General features: G+C 47.9%; 1 protein-coding gene across 1 annotated transcript in view; it reads right to left on the bottom strand.

The window, feature by feature from the left end:
* LOC115657893 (gamma-aminobutyric acid receptor subunit gamma-4) overlaps positions 1-18400 on the bottom strand; it is a 96847-nt gene that overhangs the window by 12088 nt on the left and 66359 nt on the right. The window contains exons 6-7 of the mRNA XM_030576226.1: positions 14433-14570; positions 9869-10021 (exon numbers count right to left, since the gene is read on the bottom strand). Of these exons, the coding sequence (XP_030432086.1) occupies positions 9869-10021; positions 14433-14570 (291 nt within the window). The remainder of the gene's footprint in view (positions 1-9868; positions 10022-14432; positions 14571-18400) is intronic.

Raw genomic sequence — 18400 nt, 5'->3', positions numbered from 1 at the left:
AACAGCAACCAGCACCAGCAATTGCAACCCCATCTTCAAACTCAATGCCAGTGGGCGCCAGCGAGCCAGAACTGGCAGAAGCAACAGACAGCGATACCCAAAAGGCTCAGCCAGAGCCTGAAATGCCCTCAGGTGCACCAGCAGAGAGCGGTTCACCAGCAACGGAAACAACCCCATCACCTACATCGCTTCCAGAGGGACCAAGCCCAAGTCCACAGTCTGAGGAAAAACTGGTGACCCCAGCCTCAAGGGAACAGTTCCAGACTGAGCAGGAAGCAGATGACAGCCTTCAGAAAGCTTGGGCGGCGGCACGGAGCACCCCACCGCCTCTCAGCTCGTCTAATCGATCCTGGTTTGTTATAGACCAAGGACTTTTATACAAGGAAATTCTTTCTGGTGGACACTGGGAAAAATGGCAGCCGCAAAAACAGTTGGTGGTTCCAGCTAAGTACCGGGGGAAGCTCTTAAGCTTAGCCCATGATCATCCCAGTGGCCATGCTGGGGTGAACAGAACCAAGGACCGGTTGGGGAAGTCCTTCCACCAGAATTCAGTAGTTAAAAAGTGTTCTTAAAATGTAGAAGTCTCTTAGTTATATACTTAGTAGTATATGTAAAGGTGCATGTGTTGTAGTAATCTGTTTATTTTAAAGTTCTAGAAGGAAATCGCCGCCAGTGAGCTTCCCCACTGTCTGCAATTTGGGGGGCGTGTCATAAACAGATAGCTAAGGGTTAATGTCTCTTTCACCTGAAGCACCTGACCAGAGGACCAATCAGGAAACCGGATTTTTTTCAACTTTGGATGGAGGGAATTTTGTGTCTGAGTCTTTTGTCTGTCTGCCTGCTTTCTCTGAGCTTTGGAGAAGTAGTTTCTGCTTTCTAATCTTCTGTTTCTAAGTGTAAAGACAAAGAGATCAGATAGTAAGTTATATGGTTTCTTTTCTTTGGTATTTGCATGAATATAAGTGCTGGAGTGCTTTGATTTGTATTCTTTTTGAATAAGGCTGTTTATTCAATATTCTTTTAAGCAATTGACCCTGTATTTGTTACCTTAATACAGAGAGACCATTTTTATGTATTTTCTTTCTTTTTTATATAAAGCTTTCTTTTTAAAACCTGTTAAAGTTTTCTTTACTGGGAAATTTCAGGGAAATTGAGTCTGTACTCACCAGGGAATTGGTGGAAGGAAGAAATCAGGGGGAGATCTGTGTGTGTGGGATTTGCTAGCCTGATTTTGCATTCCCTCTGGGTGAAGAGGAAAGTGCTTTTGTTTCCAGGACTGGGAACGGAGAGGGGGAGTCACTCTGTTTGGATTCACAGAGCTTGTGTCTGTGTATCTCTCCAGGAGCACCTGGAGGGGGGAAGGGAAAAAGGATTATTTCCCTTTGTTGTGAGACTCAAGGGATTTGGGTCTTGGGGTCCCCAGGGAAGGTTTTTCAGGGGGACCAGAGTGCCCCAAAACACTCTAATTTTTTGGGTGGTGGCAGCAAGAACCAGGTCCAAGCTGGTAACTAAGCTTGGAGGTTTTCATGCTAACCCCCATATTTTGGACGCTAAGGTCCAAATCTGGGACTAGAGTTATGACACAAGCCCATGGGCTTGAGATATTTGCATAAATGATTCCAGTTGACTTCCAGTGTGGTCATGCTAGATGGGACTGTGTAAATGTAGCAGAAGCCAGATATATATCATGATCTAGTTCAAAGGGAGCAGTATACTGGACTGCCAGACCCTTTAGGGGTGTATGGCATAACTTGTCCATCAGGCAACCTCTCAACAAGGACTGTGGGAATCATCAGCCTCTTTGCACAAAAGGTAAGGCTCTGACCAAACATTAGCTGACTGCACGTTTTAAGCAAGCTGTAACAGCTATGACAAATGTGTGGAATTCAGCCTTCAGCAACAGATTTCCACAAAGAAGCTATCAAAAAGCACATGACTGCTGATGAAATTGCCGTCCAAGATGTTATTAAAAGTTATGACCGAAAGAATGACAAATCCTTTTAGCATTGAACCTGGAACAAACCCATACAACAGAAGCTACTTGTGAACAGTGCAATATTTCTTGTGACCTCATCTGAAACTGCAGAAAGTTTGCACATGGCAAGAGAAAATGGCGCACAAGAAAAGCAGTTTGTGACTAGTAGGCAGTGAAGAGGTGAGGTAGACCTCTTTGATCTCATAAAAAGTCATAATTTCAAATCATTAGATCCTCCTGGAATCTCCCATTGCTTCAATGGATGAGGGTTCAGCTAGTGTTGATTTGAGTTCTGGGTTTATTTGTTTTTAGGGCTCCTCGCATGAGAAGTGAGTCCAAGCATGAATTTGCAAACGCGGTTGCACGCCTTGCAAATGCAGTCATTGTTGGGGGGAGGGTTTGAGGTGTTGGCCTTATGATGTGCGTTCTACTCCTGCAGAGACCTCATGGCACAGGCCTCTTCATCTGGGTTTGTCGAGTGCAAGAGTTCCCAGGTTCTAATATCTACCTTGCATGCTCTGAGGTTGGCCTTCAAGGTGTCTTTCTATCTGAGGATGGGTTGACCCTTAGAACAGGTTCCCAAGCTCAGTTGGCTGTTGAGCACTGCTTTCAGTGTAAGGAAAACCTCTATGCAGATCACGTGTCCCCCCCAACAAAGTTGAGCCCTGATGAGCACACTCTTCATTCCAGGGATCTGGCACCTGTCAAGGACTTCAGTGTTGGGGATCCTGTCCTGCCACTTGATATAGCAGCTGGAGCTTAGGAAGCGAAGGTGGAAACTCTCCAGCTGTTTGATGTGGCACTGGTAGAGCATCCATGTCTCACAGCCATAGAGGAGTGAAGTGAGTACAACAGTGTGGTGAATTTTTATCTTGATTCTGAGGTAGACTCCATGCTCCCTCCAGAGCTTGTTGATGAGTCTGCCAGATGCCAAGTGTGGTGTTGCTGGAAAGTGTGCTACCCAGGCAGCAGAATTTCATGACTGAGCTGAAGGGTGTGTTGTCAATTGTCGTTGGGATCATGGTGCTCACAATGCTGGTGGTCTGGTGCTGGCTGGTACATGACCTCCATCTTTTTCAGGCTCATTCTGAAACTGAAGCATTTCGAGCCATAGGCAAAGCGGTCCACAATAAGCTGAATGTCCTGAGTGCATATACAATGAGGGCACAGTTGTCAGCAAACAGGAGTTCTCTCAATAGCTGTTCAATTACCTTGGTGTGGGCCCTAAGTCACTGTCGATTGACTAGACCCCATCCAAGCTAAACCGGATGTGTGCGCCTCTGTCGAAGTCCTACAATGTGAACAAGACCTTGCTGAGAAGACAATGGCAAACAGGACTGGAGCCATTATACATCCTTGTTTGGTGCCATTGATAAGGAGGGCTTCTGATGAATCATCATGCTCCCCATCACCCTGGCCATCATGCTGTCATGAACAGAGTGGATGACATCAATCATTTTCTCTGGGTAACCAAATTTATGAAGGAGTTTACATAAGCCCTTGCAATTCATTGTGTCAAAGGGTTTGGTCAGGCCAAAAAACATCATGTACAAGTCCTTGTTCTGTTCACCAGCCTTCCCTTGTACTTGTCGGGATGCAAAAACATGTCCGTGGTTCCACGGCCAGCACAAAAGCCACATTGTGACTCTGGATACACTAAGATCACTAGGTGGGAGACGAACCTGTTGAGGACAACCTGTGCAAGATCTTCCCTGCTATAGACAGCAATGAGATTCCATGATGATTGTCACAGCTAGATATGAATCTCTTCCTTTTCTATAAATAGAGTATGAAAGCATCCTGATATTCCTGGGGCACAGTGCCTTGTTCCCATACAGTCTTCGAAGGGATGGTGAGTTTCCTGATCAGGTGGGCACCTCCACATTTGTATGCTTCAGGTGGAATATCATGGGAGTTGGAGATTTGCCCATGGACAGTTGCTTGATGGCCTTAGTAACTTCATCTAAAGAAGGCTCCACAGATAACTTCTCCAGGGCAGGATGCTGTGGGAGTGAGTCAATGATTTCATTGGACATAGTGGATTGACGGCTCAGGACACTGTCAAAGTACTCTGCCCAGTGAGAGAGAATATCGTTTTTGTGAGCAACTGGTTATCATCTGCGATAAGGACAGGGGCTGTGCCACTGGATAGTGGGCCATACACAACATGGAGACATACATAGAATCATACTTGTCAGCCACTTCTTGTAGTTCTGCAGCCTTCTGCTCCCACCAATGATTTGTCAATATCCTTATTTGGGTTTGTCATGTATGTTTGGTCTGGTGATGTACCAGGACATTTTAGCAACCAGTCAGTGTCCAGACACTGCCAATTAGTGGGATGGACTATTAGTGATTCTTCTTGTTGCATTTAGCCATTTATTAGGCTGTTGCAGGAACTTAGCATAACTAAGGCAAGCCAAGAGTGGGGGTGGGGTACAGCTATGACATGAAGTGGGCTTGACTCTACACCCCTCTGATATGCAGGGGTATGCATCTGTGAAAAATAGGAAGTCTGGCTATATTTCAGGACTGTTGTTATGGAGAAATATGGCTCTCAGATTAACTGCTTGGAAATTGCTTGATTAACAGTTATTCTTTTAGTGACATGTTTTTGTAACACTTGCTTTTGGCCCAGTGACTGATTTTGTTTGGTCAGCAATGTAACCTTTGTTTTTGATTGATATGTCTCTGTAACTTTTTGAGCATAAGAAGGGAATTGTGGGTCTGGGTCAAGTGAGTCACTTCGTGAACACATTGAGATCTCCAGCCACAGAGGGAAGACCAGTGTCTGGAAATCTGCAGCTGAATCACCTGAATACTGCTCCAAACTCCTAGGGGGTAATTGTCAGTTTGGGGTGCTCTATAACCTATTGTGTTTATATGTGCTTGAGAGTAAACAAAGCAGTGACTTCAAGTAAAGGCATTCTAGGCAGAGTGCTGGCTTTAAGTGAAAGCACATAGTTTTGATTTGTTTTTGTCAGTCATACAGCAGGCAGAAGCACTGCATCTCCCTTGGTCTGTCCTGATACTGTCTCACGGAGAGTAAAGTTACCTAGAGCCTTGGGTTCGGGGAGGCTGTCTGCTTCCCAGCTGCCTTGTGTGGAGTTAGGCAGCTTGGAGCATGCCTAGTAACCAGATCCAGGCCCACAAGGAAGTGAGGCAGGGCAACGCCCATTTGTCCCGGTTGGAGAGTTGTGCTGGTGCTTCAGCGTGAGATTAGGCCTCTGGTGCCTGGACTGAGGTAGTGGTACATGTGCTCAGAGGCACCAAGGGAACTTTTAGAGCAAAAACGTAGGTGCCAAGTGGTTGGTTGGCAGCTGAGGGGGGATTTTGTGGCTCACAAAGGTGACTAAAATGGGATTTAGGTGCTCAGGTCCCTTTGTGGATCTGGCTTTGTGTCCCTATAGTGTGGACTGAACATTCTTAGGCTCCTCTGATTTCGGTGCTGTGGGCCTGTGGCATGTACTGAGCACATCCATTCTTAGTTCACTCCCCAGCTCAGCACCGCATGCCTGCTGCATCAGCAAGGTCTGTACTGCCACCTAAAACTCTGCTGGCATGCCCTGGGTAGTTTGCCCCATTGTAAAAACAGGTCAGAGGTAAGGGGAGACTCTAGTCATCCAAGATCCCTAAAATTGTACCCTGGATGTTATTCTGGGTCCTCACCTGGCATGCCAGCTTTCAAGCCAGTCTGGCTCTGCATTTGCATTTTAGAACATTTTAAAATTAAAGCCAGCTCATTTGCTGGAAAAGGAAGGGAGCTGAATCTCAGGAACCCCATGACCAAATGGTACCCAAGGCCTTTTCCTAGCAAATTTCCATGCCAATCTGACTTGTCTATGAACTTTACAGCACTTTGTACAGTTTACCTTTGAACAGAAATGCTACCACAGTCTTCAGGTGTCTCTTGTGCCTGTTGGCATTCTAGGTTTTGCTCACAGCAGCATCACTTTGTAGAACCAAAGTGAAAATGTAACAGAGTTTGTATGATTGGGTTTTGGAGCAGTGTGTTGGTCAGTTCAGGCGAAGGCTGGTGAGATGTGTTCTATGTGAATACTGCTCATTTTCCCCCCAGCTTTGTGCAAAAATCTTTCTTTCCCATCCCAAGAACAAGCGTGAAATATCAGCGGTGGTGTGTCAGTAACCTAACTGCATGCTGTCATTTATAAGCCTGCTCCCATTACCTACAGTGTGAGCACTTTTGAGAGCAAAGAGCAGAAACACTCAGACATGGTCACATGTGAAAGATGATACACCAGTGTAGAAGGTAGTTATGTCTCTGCCTGTAGATGGCTTTACAAAGTAGCACCATGCCTTTGAATTCTTGGCATGGACAGTACTGACCTAACCAGGCAGTTAATGAAGAACACAGCAGTTGCTGAATTAAGCAGTCCTGGCTCAGTGTCACTAGAGAGATTTGAAGGTAGGTAACTGCAGCCCAACCCAACTGCAGCTTTTCCAGAGTTAGCAGCCTATGTCTCACTGGTATCTTGCTTGTTTCTTACCAGAGCACATCTCTGGATAATATGCGCTACATGTTGTTTGCTAAGAAGAACGAAACAAGGGAGAAACTGCCTCCAACAATGGCCTCCTTCAGGCAGTTTCTGAAATGTGCAAACTATCAGCCCTACATATGGAATCATGCAATAGTTCAGTATCTTCAAACATCCCCTGTCAACAACAGATGGGTGATAGCATGGGACATATTTTTCCTAAAATGATGGCGCTGCCACCTGCTCCAGAAACCATCCTCACCTTTGTGCATTGTGGCAGTGAGAGTATCTGTGCACCAAGGAGATGCAAATGCCACAAGGAAGATACAGTGTTATGCGATGCATGCAGCTGTGACAGTGATGAGTGTAGCAACAGAGTATCAAACACATCAGAAAGGTTCTGAGGGGAGAATAGAAGTGTTTCAACTATCTCCAAATTTCGGAGACTATTTTATGAGTAAATATAGCTCAAAGGGGTGTTGATTAGACATTCAGTAGTTTATAGTTCTATGGAGAGGTTACATAAGAGTATATGCTTATACTTCATTAGTCACATGATATATTCATACAAGACAGTCTACAGCCGTTCTACTAAGAATCATTACTGTTATATAAGTAGTTTACATAGATTGTCATTGTCCTCAGTGATGGTAAGAAGATAATTACATTTGTACTAAGCTTGCTTTAGACTTACATCTCCAGCCAAGCAGATAACATCAAAAATATATGTTTTGTAATAAGAGGGTAGGGGTCTTATTATTTGCATAATGTCATAAAAATAGCAGACAGAAAAACTCTTCTCAACTCAGTCCATTCTACAAATGATGACAAATGTTTTGATGTATTACATGGTACAAACAAGCTCAGACTATCATGTGATTACAGATTTTTGCTTTAACTGAAGGCAAAGTAGTATAGCAAAATGCATAAAATATATCACGTGGGCTAAATATTTCCCCAAACAGGACTACCTTAAGCATATAATTACATTATGAATTGTATTTAGAAGGTTTCTGCCAATTTTGGCCAAAATGAGACTGTTTCTATGAGTTATGGCCCATTTTGTGAGTTTGATTTCTTTGGATTAGATGCCTGGTAACATTTAAACATTTTTGTGATACAGAAAAGCTGCACCACTTCCAGCATCTACACCCATTATATGTGCCTAACATGTAGCAATGACATTTTCCTAGCTGATGGGTTACGTAGGGTCTGGGCTGGTAGCTACAGGCTCTGTAAATTCCTGGAGAAAACAATGGTGAATTTCTAGTAGGCATGAGTTAAGCTATGGTCCACCAAGGGCCGAACTCCTGTAACTCCATTGACATCAATGAATTGACACCCACAATGAATTTGGCCTGTGCAGTTACAGCCCAATCCAAAGCCCAGTGAGTCAATGGATGGCTTTCCCTTGACTTTAATGGGGGTAGGATCAACTGCTTAAATAGCTCATACATGGGATCCTGTAGCCTATTCATAAAGAGCAAATGTGGAGGTTGCCGATTCTGAAGATAGCTCCCATGGTCAATAGTGGGAACTCAGCCATAGTGCTGCATGGTACAGAGGGTTCTGGAGCAGGCAGTCCGCATATTCCTGCTTCTTCATTGCTAAGCCAAAGTTATCCTCCCTTCCACCCTGCTGAGGTTGCACAAGATATAAGTGGGAGTAGATTTTAACCGAATATATTTTCCTATTGTGCTTGCATTAGCATCTGGGATATGATTTAGCAGATTTTTCAAATACCACTGAAAGTAGCATAGGCTCTCTAATGTAGGCTGACTCCAGCTTTAATGCATTTGGGATTATTTTTATAAAATACAACAGGGCTACAGAGAGAATACATTACTTTTGACATCCTGAGGCTCAGCATCCCATGGGCAGAGCCCCCTCCTGGGTAAATCCAGTTGTGGAAACCTGCTTTTGGAACGTATTTTACTGCAACAGTGCTTTTTCCTGCCCCGCTGAATGCCCTGTTTGTTGCCATTTATTCCTTCGGATGCTTAGAATGCAATTGATCTCTACCTCTATTAAAACCAACATTAAACTCCCCACCCTGCCCTGCTTCTTTTTATGGGGTGGGGGTGGCATTCCAGAGATTGTGAGAGCATCCAACTAGCCCTGTCCAATGATGATGGTCTCTCCAGTGTCAGAGGAGATCTCACAGGCCTGATGCTGTTATCAACAATCCAGGTGAAAGAAAATGAGTGTGGGGAGGGGAAGAAAATACAAGATGTACATCATACTGCAGACTCCAAATAGAGTTAAGAGCCTCGAAATGGAATCAGAAGAGCTAGAGGTGGTGAAGACCTATTAGATCTCTAAACGCTATCTCCTGCTAGTGGTACCCCATCTCCACATATATAAGAACATAAGAGCAGCTGTACTGGGTCAGACCAAAGGTCCATCTAGCCCAGTATCCTGTCTTCTGACAGTGGCCAATGTCACGAGCCCCAGAGGGAATGAACAGAACAGGAAACCATCAAGTGATCCATCCCCTGTCCCCCATTCCCAGCTTCTGGCAAACAGAGGCTAGGGACACCATCCCTGTATAGTGGAGACATCATGGGACAATAAATGGAGATTACTCTTGATCCTAACCAAAGAGTCAAAATATGTTTTATATCCACTTAAAGTGCCAGCCAGAGATGGTGAGCAAACCTAGACAATGAGCAGGGTCCTCCCCTCTCCGCTTGCCTTGCACTTGTGTGTGCAGACACCTGCATGCATGTGAACCTCAGACCCTTACCAGAGCCCACTGTCAGACTGACACTCCACTGGATAAAAAGCAGTAGCTCTACCAAGTGCACCAAAGAGCTCTTCCCCCCGATATCACTGTGCTGTCGTGAAGTTGCTGTTAGATACACAACTCACCCATGTGGCAGGAGAGCCAGGGCTGGCGGAGTGGTGCAACAGGTGCAGCCTGCTAACGTGATCTAACACTGCTCTGTGTGTGTGTGTGTGTGTCTGTCATTGTCACCGGTTAGGTGCAGAACAAGTGCCAGGGTTTCTCTCAGGCTAATGTGCAGAGACCCATGATGCACTGCAGATTCTTTGCTAGCCAGAACTGCAGTCCCAGCTCTCTCTTGCTCTCAGGCCTGTGTCAAGGATGGAACATTACAAATGAGGTGACCTAGCATCTAGGATGCTAGATACTTTTGAAAATGTTATCCAAGTCCCAGAGCCTCAAAGGTACTTAGGCATGCATTGAAATCTGTGGAAATTAGGTGCCTAAATACTGTTGACGATCTATTCCCACATGCCCCAGCAGTCTAAGTCCTACAAATTTTCACTAGCCTGCTGAGCCACTTAGACATTTTGGAAAATGGCCCTTACCAGCTAGCTGCACACACCTCTGCTGAGACAACAAGCGCCGGCGGCACAGTACAGTCTGCCTTACCCAGAGAAGTCCTGGCCGGTGTGGAGTCTCTCTTGATCCAGAAGGAAACCCAGGATAAAACTACGGTCAGGATGCAGGGGATATAGGTCTGAATGGCAAAATAGCCCATCCGCCTGCTCAGATCAAAGGAAACCGTCATGACCATATAGTCCCCTAGGAAAAGGCCACAAAGAGGCAGACAAGTCAGCATAGTAGGAGGTGGAGATGGTTAATCACCCTTTTATTCCTATTATCTGTCACACTTAGCCCCCAGGACCATACTGTCTGAGTCTGTCACAAGCTTTAATGTATTTAGCTACACAAGACCCTGGTGAGGTAGAAAACCACTACCCCCCACGGGGCAACTGGAGGCACAAAATGACTTGCCCAAGGACATGCACAAAGTCTGTAGCAGAGCAGGGAGTAGAACCCAATTTTGCCTGGGTCACAGGCTAAAGCCCTAACCACTGGGCCATGCTTCCTCACTACCCTTTGGGGAACAAACTCCCCTTCCTGAGGAACATCATTTCCTTTTTCTTGCTACATGACATTAGGCTTGGAGGCCCATGAGGCCTTTGAATTCCTGTGGCAAGTCTGTGGCTTGCCTCTGTAGCTGACCATTTGAACATGAACGAACACAGGGCCTGAAGGTGCCAATGACTGCTCTGCAAAATAGCCAGGCCCTCAAAGCCTGATGCTGATTCATGGCATTTGAGGCACAACTCACTCTCTCACCACCACGGCCAGCAATGACATCTACATGCAAAATTTCTACCTTAACATAAAAGAGGCTAAGAGGATCCCTGCACCTCAATTTACTCGCCTCTCCTCCTTTGCTTTGACACTACACCCTTGTATGCGCATGTGCATCCAAACACAGCCCTAGGCACTCACCGTAGTGCAGTTTAGGAAGCAAGGAGAAGCTACACCTAGGCAGGACTGCAGTGACAATGGGAGCGGTGGGATCCATTCAACATCTCTTTGCCATTAGAAGCTTGGCTTATAACTCAGTTAGCCTGTCATTTTACTCCTTAGTCAATATTGCTTACTGACAGATACTAGCCCCTTCTGTCACACATGGCCCTCCATAAAGCAGCAACTGATTTGCAGACATTTTTACATACTGGTCCACCCACCAGCACACTGATCACCGATTCTTAGCTCTGCTGCTGAAGAGTTTCTTCTTCAAATCTCTCCTGAAAATCCTCTTCTCCCAGGGAGCCTGCCCAGCAGCCAAGTCCATGTCTTCTCCTTCCTGAGCTTTGGCCCCGTGTCTCTGTGTGGTGCAGAGGAGGTTTTAGGGGGTGATGGGAAGAGCCAGCCCCTCTCAATGAGGGACAGAGGAGGCGGTGAGGGTAAGGGGGGCAAAGTCAGCCCCTTCCAGTAAGGGGCAGGAGGAGCAAGAGGGGCAGAGCCAGTCCCTCCCAGCACAGGGCAGAGAGAGGTTCTGGGGGCGAGAGGAGTAAGATGGGACTCAAGGCATTTGAGCCGAGGAAGATGGTGGCTAAGAACAAAAAAGAGCTGCCATACTGCATCAGCCAAGGCCCATCTAGTCCAGTAGCCTGTTTCCGACAGTGTCCAGTACCAGAGCATCAAGGGGCGGGCACAGAGAGATCCACCGCATCATCCCCTCCCAACTTCAGGCAGTGAGAGGATTGCCCCGAGTATGGAGCTGCATTCCTGCCCATCCTGGCTAATAGCCACTGATGGCCCTATCATCCATGGACTTGTCTAGTTGTTTTTTGAACCCAGTTATACCTTTGGCCTTCACAACATCTCCTGGCAAGAGGGTACAACCCGTGTAATTTAGGGCTTAGTTTCCTCTGTCTGATGTGATTTACCAGCTGGCCAGCATCCTTCTTGCTATTTCTGTAGCCAGCAGCCTGTCTGCTGCAATTCTCAGATCTATCCCACACGTGTCTATCAGTGCTATTGTGGGATATGCACAGTCCACTGCTGGCAGCTGGCATGGAACTGCTCCGACTGATCTGTGCATGGAGCACCTGCCTGGGGGCCCCGGGCTCTGTTCTCATTGGATGGGCTGCTACAGCCTTTGTCTGTCTGTCTCTACCTCTCAGCCTCTCTCCTTTGCCCTCGCTGCCAAGCTGCTAACTTTGGCATCTGAGCTTTTTAAACCAAGAGGTGTTGGCATAAATCTGCACTTTTTGATGGTTTAATATATGTGCATGGCTCCCCGGCCAGTTGCTTTCGCCGGGAAAGAAGATGGGAAAAGCAGTTTGTTTTGATTGGTCTGTTTCCCTTACCATGGTGCAGAGTCAGCTCACTCAGGGCACAGGTTTCACATCTGTAAGGATGGGAGATGTGGCAGTGCCCTGTCCGTATTTCCCTGTGACGGATTCTGCTTCCCCAAAGGGATGATCCTAGAGAAACCCTTCGCTCCTGGTGGGAGAAGGCAATTCTCTCTCCATGCGCTCTTCAGTGCTGGCTCTCATGGGTGCCATTCTGGAGTTTGAAGTGCTCCATTTCCAGTGCTCCCTCCTAGAGCAAACCAGTGTGTTTGCTCCCCATGCTTATACAGACTTGGGTTTTCTCCATACGGCTGCACCTCTGTTCTTAGGGTCCAAGCCTGAGGGCTTGCTGTCTTGTGTGGATCAACCCCACTCCCACTGCTCCCTTTTGAAGGACTGTTTTCCTTTCATCAGCAAGGCCCTGCCCTCTTCTGGTGCAAGGGCAGGAGGATTTGATCTCCATGTTGTCCCTCTCCCAGGCTTCCCTTCCCATCACATCACGCCAGCAATCATGTGCTACCAACACAGCGCATATTGGGGAGTCAGCTGAGTCCCTTCCTATCACATCACATCTCCCCTCTTCTTCAGGAGGGCAGGCACTCCTCAGAGGTGATGCTCCCCTGGGTTCTCCTGAATGCAAGGCCTCTGCTGCTACCTTCTGCTGCACAGCTGTGGAATTTACATCTCCTTCACTGAAAGCTCCCCTAATTTACAAGTTCACCTGCTCCTCCTCTACTGCCTACTCCACAAGTCCCACTCTGGCAGCATTTTCTTCACACAGCTAATATTTGCCTGTCATGGATGTACCCCTCTCCGCTTGACCTTTTCTATGTGCACTTGTGTTTTCTAACCAAGCAGGCATCTCAACTACTGCCCTGATCCCTCCAGGTACAAGCCTTCTCCAGTGTCGGAGAGGAGCCAGTGATAGTGCTGAAACCTGCTGCTCCTAGGGCAATGGAGACAAGTGTTGACGATAAAAGAGTTCACACTCCTGAAGCCGAATAGGGGCAGCCCAGCTTGGTAGAGCTAGAGACTGGGGGTGACAGAGGATTTCAGGTTCCCTGGTGAGCTAAGTGAAGCTGATGATTGGTGGTGGGGCAGGGTTCTCTGATAATATCAGGAAAGCCCCTGATGATGGGGAAGGGCTGGGGGCTGAAGATTCTCCATTCCCTGGTGATATTGGCATTGCAAAGCTGGTTTAGATTCATGCAGGTTTCTGCAGTGAGAGGCTGCAGCACATGGGAACACGGGCTGTCATGTATCAGGCCCAGCTCTGCTAGCCAAAGGGACGTGTTGCTACCGAGCTTGCCAGTGTGGAATTATAAGTTTTCACTCTCCTCCTGTCATTCTTCAGTGTCCTGTTGTCCTTCCCGAGACATTAATTTACAAATCTTTGCACTTCAACAGCATCTTTCAAGGGAGGCTCTCATAGCACAATGCAAATATTAGTTCATTTACCCTCACACCTATTCTCACCCTCAGTTTATAGAGAGTGGAACAGAAGGCTTCAATGACTTGCCCAAAATCACACAGCAAATTCATAGCAGGGCAAGGAGTAAAATCAAGGCGTCCTGACATCTTTCCACTTACTCCTGCTGTTAGACACCACTGTTGTCTTCACCTCCAAGGGTTTGCTTAGCTCCATTACCATCATACAACACAACTCATGTGCATTCAGGACAACTAACATGTGGCAGGATGGCCGTTAGATGGAACCTGAGTTCAGACTGAGTATGTTCCCCAGCTGCAGCCACAACTAACAGCAACTTCTGCATAACATTCCATCAGCTGGCCTGTCCTGGAGATGTGCTAGCAGCATATAACAGCTATGGCTTCATCCACAACATTTATACCCAGGAGCTGTCCTGAGACAAGGCCCTACTTTTCATTTACTACTCCACTTCTCAGCCATTGACTCCCATTCCGCCTGGCCCTCATGCTGTCCCCAGCCACACTCTTTATCCCCATTTCCCTTCCTACCCAACCCTTGCTGTCTCTAGCTAGGTCCTTTCTCTGCCCTGCTCCAGCCTCAGGCTGTAGGTGGCTATCCTGTGCCTCTGTCCTACCCCATGCTGTGCCTAGCTACATGCTGTGTCTGCTGCTCTTCTCCATGGGCTATAGCAAGCATATCTCCCTACAGGTTGCCTGTAGCTGGACCCTTCTTTTAATGAGTCTATCTTTGGCTTTATGGCTTCCTACTGCAACCCTCCCCATCTGGTGCTTCCCACCAATCCCCTAACCACTCTGCCCTCTACTACTCTGTGCACATGCTCTCTGAAACTGGGGAGAGCCCCCTTGTAACACAGCAGTGTTTCTATCGGGCCAGGATGCCTTACCAGCTCCTGTCCTGAGAACTTCTGACGTGTTCCTCAGGCCTGTGAAGTCAAACTGATAAAGTCTCCATGTGCGCTGGTCTGAGACCTCAATGGAGTAACGCCTCCAGCGGTAGATAATCTCCTCTCGTGGGTAGCCATCTGGGGATGGGATAAGGCAACAAGAACAATGGGTGAATTGCCATGACACCTTGTGCAGAAATAAGAACCTTGCATGTCTCTTTGGTACCATCTGCTCTGGAGACAATTTGGACTGCTGTGATATACTATTGTTGCTATTTCGTATTTCTAGTGTGGTTGTGCCTAAAGACCCTGCTCATGATTGGGACCCTTTTGTTCTAGGCACTTTGCAAACACACAAGAAGATCTGAGCTGGGATTCTCGTTGACTCAAAGGCCATTATGTTTAATGAGTCTGACCTCCCTGCATAAAGCAGGGCCTAGTTTCCAAGGAGAGTTGGGCACCTAACTCTTAGGCACCTTTCAAAACCCAGCTATGGTCCCCAAAGAACTTACAGCGTAAAGAGGCAAGACAGGCAAGCAGTAATACCCAGATGACAGAGAAGCACCGGCTTGGATCCCAAGCCAGTGTAAATCAGTGTTGCTCCACAGAAATCAAGATAGCTAGGTTGCTTTACTGCTACTGAGGATCAAAGAGCCCATTAAAATGTCCAAAGATCCCTGTCTTTTGTAGTTCCAGTCCTTTAACACTGCTTCCTCCCTATCCCTTGATCAGGTGTCTGAGCCAACACTCCTCAATCCACCCTGGCCACCCTACAGATAACCTGGTTTTTAGCCCTTCCCATGACTATGATTGTTTCTATTTTAACACTTGGGCGTTGGCTCACTCTTCTCTGCTGTGGTTATTTCAGACCCCCAACAACTCCTAACTGTACATTGCAAGCTTCTACTGAGCCATTATGACAGCTTTGTCTCTCCCCCTGCCTATGTCTGAGAGATCTAGCCCTGTAGACCTACACGTCCCTGCAGGCTGACATGGCAAGCGACTACCATTCCCTGTAAGAGGAGACTGTGGAGCAGGTAGCTCACTAGAACAGTGGGTTCCCTCTCTGTGTCGTAAATTGGCTCAGTTTAGTCTGCATCCCAATAGGCCAAAAGGAGTAAAGGTCCAAATCCAGCACTAAGGGGTGGGATCCAAGCCCTGACTCTAGTGGAGTTACATGGTGTGGGAGCCCACAATTGGGAGAACAGTGGGTTTGCTGGTCAGGATTGCGGTGCACTGATGCTGCTGCATTGGAGATCATGGCTATGGCATAGCACAGGGGGCTGCAGGATTGGAATGAAAAATTTAGTTCAGGGAGGCAGTGTGGCCTAGGGGATACGGCACTGAACTACAACTCAGGAGACCTGCATTCAATTCCTAGTGCTGCCATCACTTTAGTGGGTAACTGTAGGTGAGTCAGTTTCCCTCTCTGTGCCTCCGTTTCCCCATCTGTAAAATGGGGATAATATTACTGCCTTCTTCTGTAAAGCACTTTGAGCTCTGTGGCTGAAAACAGATAAGTACTAGAAGTGGCTTAGAAGCTATAGGTAGGGTGACTAGATGTCCCGATTTTATAGGAACAGTCCCAATTTTGGGGGTCTTTTTCTTATATAGGCTCCTATTACCCCCCGCCCGTCCCAATTTTTCACACTTGCTGTCTGGTCACCCTAGCTATAGGTCAGGGGTGGCCCCTGGATTGGGATAATGGGGTGCTGCAGATCAGGGTTGAGATGCACAGGAAGGACTGGGTGGACCAGCAGGTGTGTCAGGTCTGGACAGAGATGTTTGAAAAACTGGTGTGAAGGGACAGGCAGGGACCAGCAGGGTTAGGGCTCACCAGCAGAGCTAAGCTGGTCTAAGATGGGAAGGAAGGGGATGGGGGCATGCCAGCAATTGTGTGCAATGGCAGCACTGCCTGAGAGACACTCGCTCAGGGCTCTAGGCCAGAGGAATTATCCATCACTTTCATTCATACCTAAATTCAGTTAAGAAAGTAACTGCCACTCAAACCTTTGGGAGATGTGCTGAGAAGCTGCATACTGGGTGGGAGGGCCCGGGGCTCCCCTTTGCCCTTCTTGCCTGGGAAGCCCAGGGCATGGGCTCAGTCTTCCCATGCCTTGCTGGGAATTAGTGCATGGCTCCCTGCCCCCGGATCAGCCATTCCTGTATGATCTGGGGGCAGAGGCTGTGCTGCTTCGGGCCAGGCATGGCTGCAGCATCGCAGCTGGTAGGCAACAGCATCAGACAGACTCCCCTAATGAGCGGCGCATCAGCAGCCAGTTAGCTGGATCAGAGAGAGAGGTTGGGCTGTAATTAACGGCCAGCGGCTGGCTTAAGGGACTGCTGTCAAAGCTCTTCTGTTTCTTGGCTCCATGCCACACTGGAGTTCAGCGCTCGCCCTGCACAAGTCCCTGGGGCTCAAATGCTCTCTCTCCTCCATTGCCTTTCAGCAAACAGTCCCTGGAGAGCCCCTGACAGATGATACGCCTCAGAGGCTGGAGCAGCAGTACAGAAGAAGAGTTGTATTTACCGTAAGACCTATAGGCTACTGGTTCAGTGCGAGCTGAATTGGAACCAAAGGCTGATCTGACCCCAAAGCGTGAGATGGGTGCCTCTGCTTACATCTGATACAAATCTATCCAGAGGGCTGCCTCCTGGGTTCCATCCTGTATCCAAAGGAGATCACCCAGCCCTATAGCCAGCCCCTTTGTTATTGGTGACTCAAAACACCGATACTGGGGGCAGAGCGGTGACCTCACTCCTCATTGATGACATTTGCAGCCGCCTTCCCCCAGGAGTTGAGAAATGACCCAGAAGTAACACTGTGCTATGGCATGGGCTTTCCCATGCAGGACTGGGGAAGCTCAAACTCCACCTGATCAAATCAGGTTGCTTTTAAAGGAAAGCTTAGTTGTCCATGCAGAGCTACTTCCAGGGTGTCTGCAGCCAGCAGGGAAACGGGTAATGGTAGAATTTCATTGGAGCCACACCACATGGACATATTTTGCTGGTGAACAAAACACCCTAAGGCAGTGGTTCCCAAACTTGGGGCGCAGCTTGTTCAAGGAAAGCCTGGATGGGCCGGGCTGGTTTGTTTACCTGCCGCGTCCGCAGGTTCAGCCGATCGCAGCTCTCAGTGGCCGCATTCACTGCTCCAGCCCAACGAGACCTGTGGGAAGCGGCAGCCAGAGTGTCCCTCAGCCCGTGCTGCTTCCTGCAGCTCCCATTGGCCAAGAACGGCAAGCCATGGCCATTGGGAGCTGCGATCAGCTGAACCTGTGGATGTGGCATGTAAACAAAGTGGCTTGGTCCACCAGAGGCTTTCCCTGAACAAACGGCGCCCCTACTTTGGGACCCACTGCCCTAAGGCCATGTCTATATTGGATGAGTCCCAATTTCAGCTATCAATGGCCAGTGACTGGTACTGCTGCAATCCCAGCGTAGGCAGCTGAAGCTGCTGTTAGCACTGATGGTGTTTACCCCTGTGCAAATAGCGGCTTTGCCTGCCTACACTAGGGCTAGTATTGGTGCAGCTACAGCAATGGCTGCAACCAGGCCAAAGCTCTGCTCTCATGCTTCTCCTTGCCTTTCCACCCACCTCCCAGTCTGAGCATATCTCTGGCTCCCCAGCAGCTGCACCTTGCAGCAGTGGCTGCTTCTCGCAGACTTGGTTTTATTTGTAAAATGAAATGTCAAACTTGTTTTGAAGCAGGGATCTTGATGCCTCTATGATAGCTCCTTGGGGGAGGGGAGATAGAAGTGCCTGACAGAGTAACTAAACGGTGTTTCTAATTAATTGTCGAGCATGCATGGCATGTACTGTTAATTAGCAAAGAATGAGGGAGGGGCAAGAGGTGGGAGGGGATGAGGGGACCGTATCTCCTCCGCATTTTGTTTTCCTCATAAGCAGCTCACAGCCACACGGTCTGAATCTCGTCAGTGGCAAGGAGATGGGGCAGGGAGGTGGG

Source organism: Gopherus evgoodei, chromosome 9 (genome assembly GCF_007399415.2).
Source record: "Gopherus evgoodei ecotype Sinaloan lineage chromosome 9, rGopEvg1_v1.p, whole genome shotgun sequence".
NCBI lineage: Eukaryota > Metazoa > Chordata > Testudines > Testudinidae > Gopherus > Gopherus evgoodei.
Note: the sequence above shows the minus strand (reverse complement) of the source record. Positions and strands in the feature narration are given on the sequence as shown.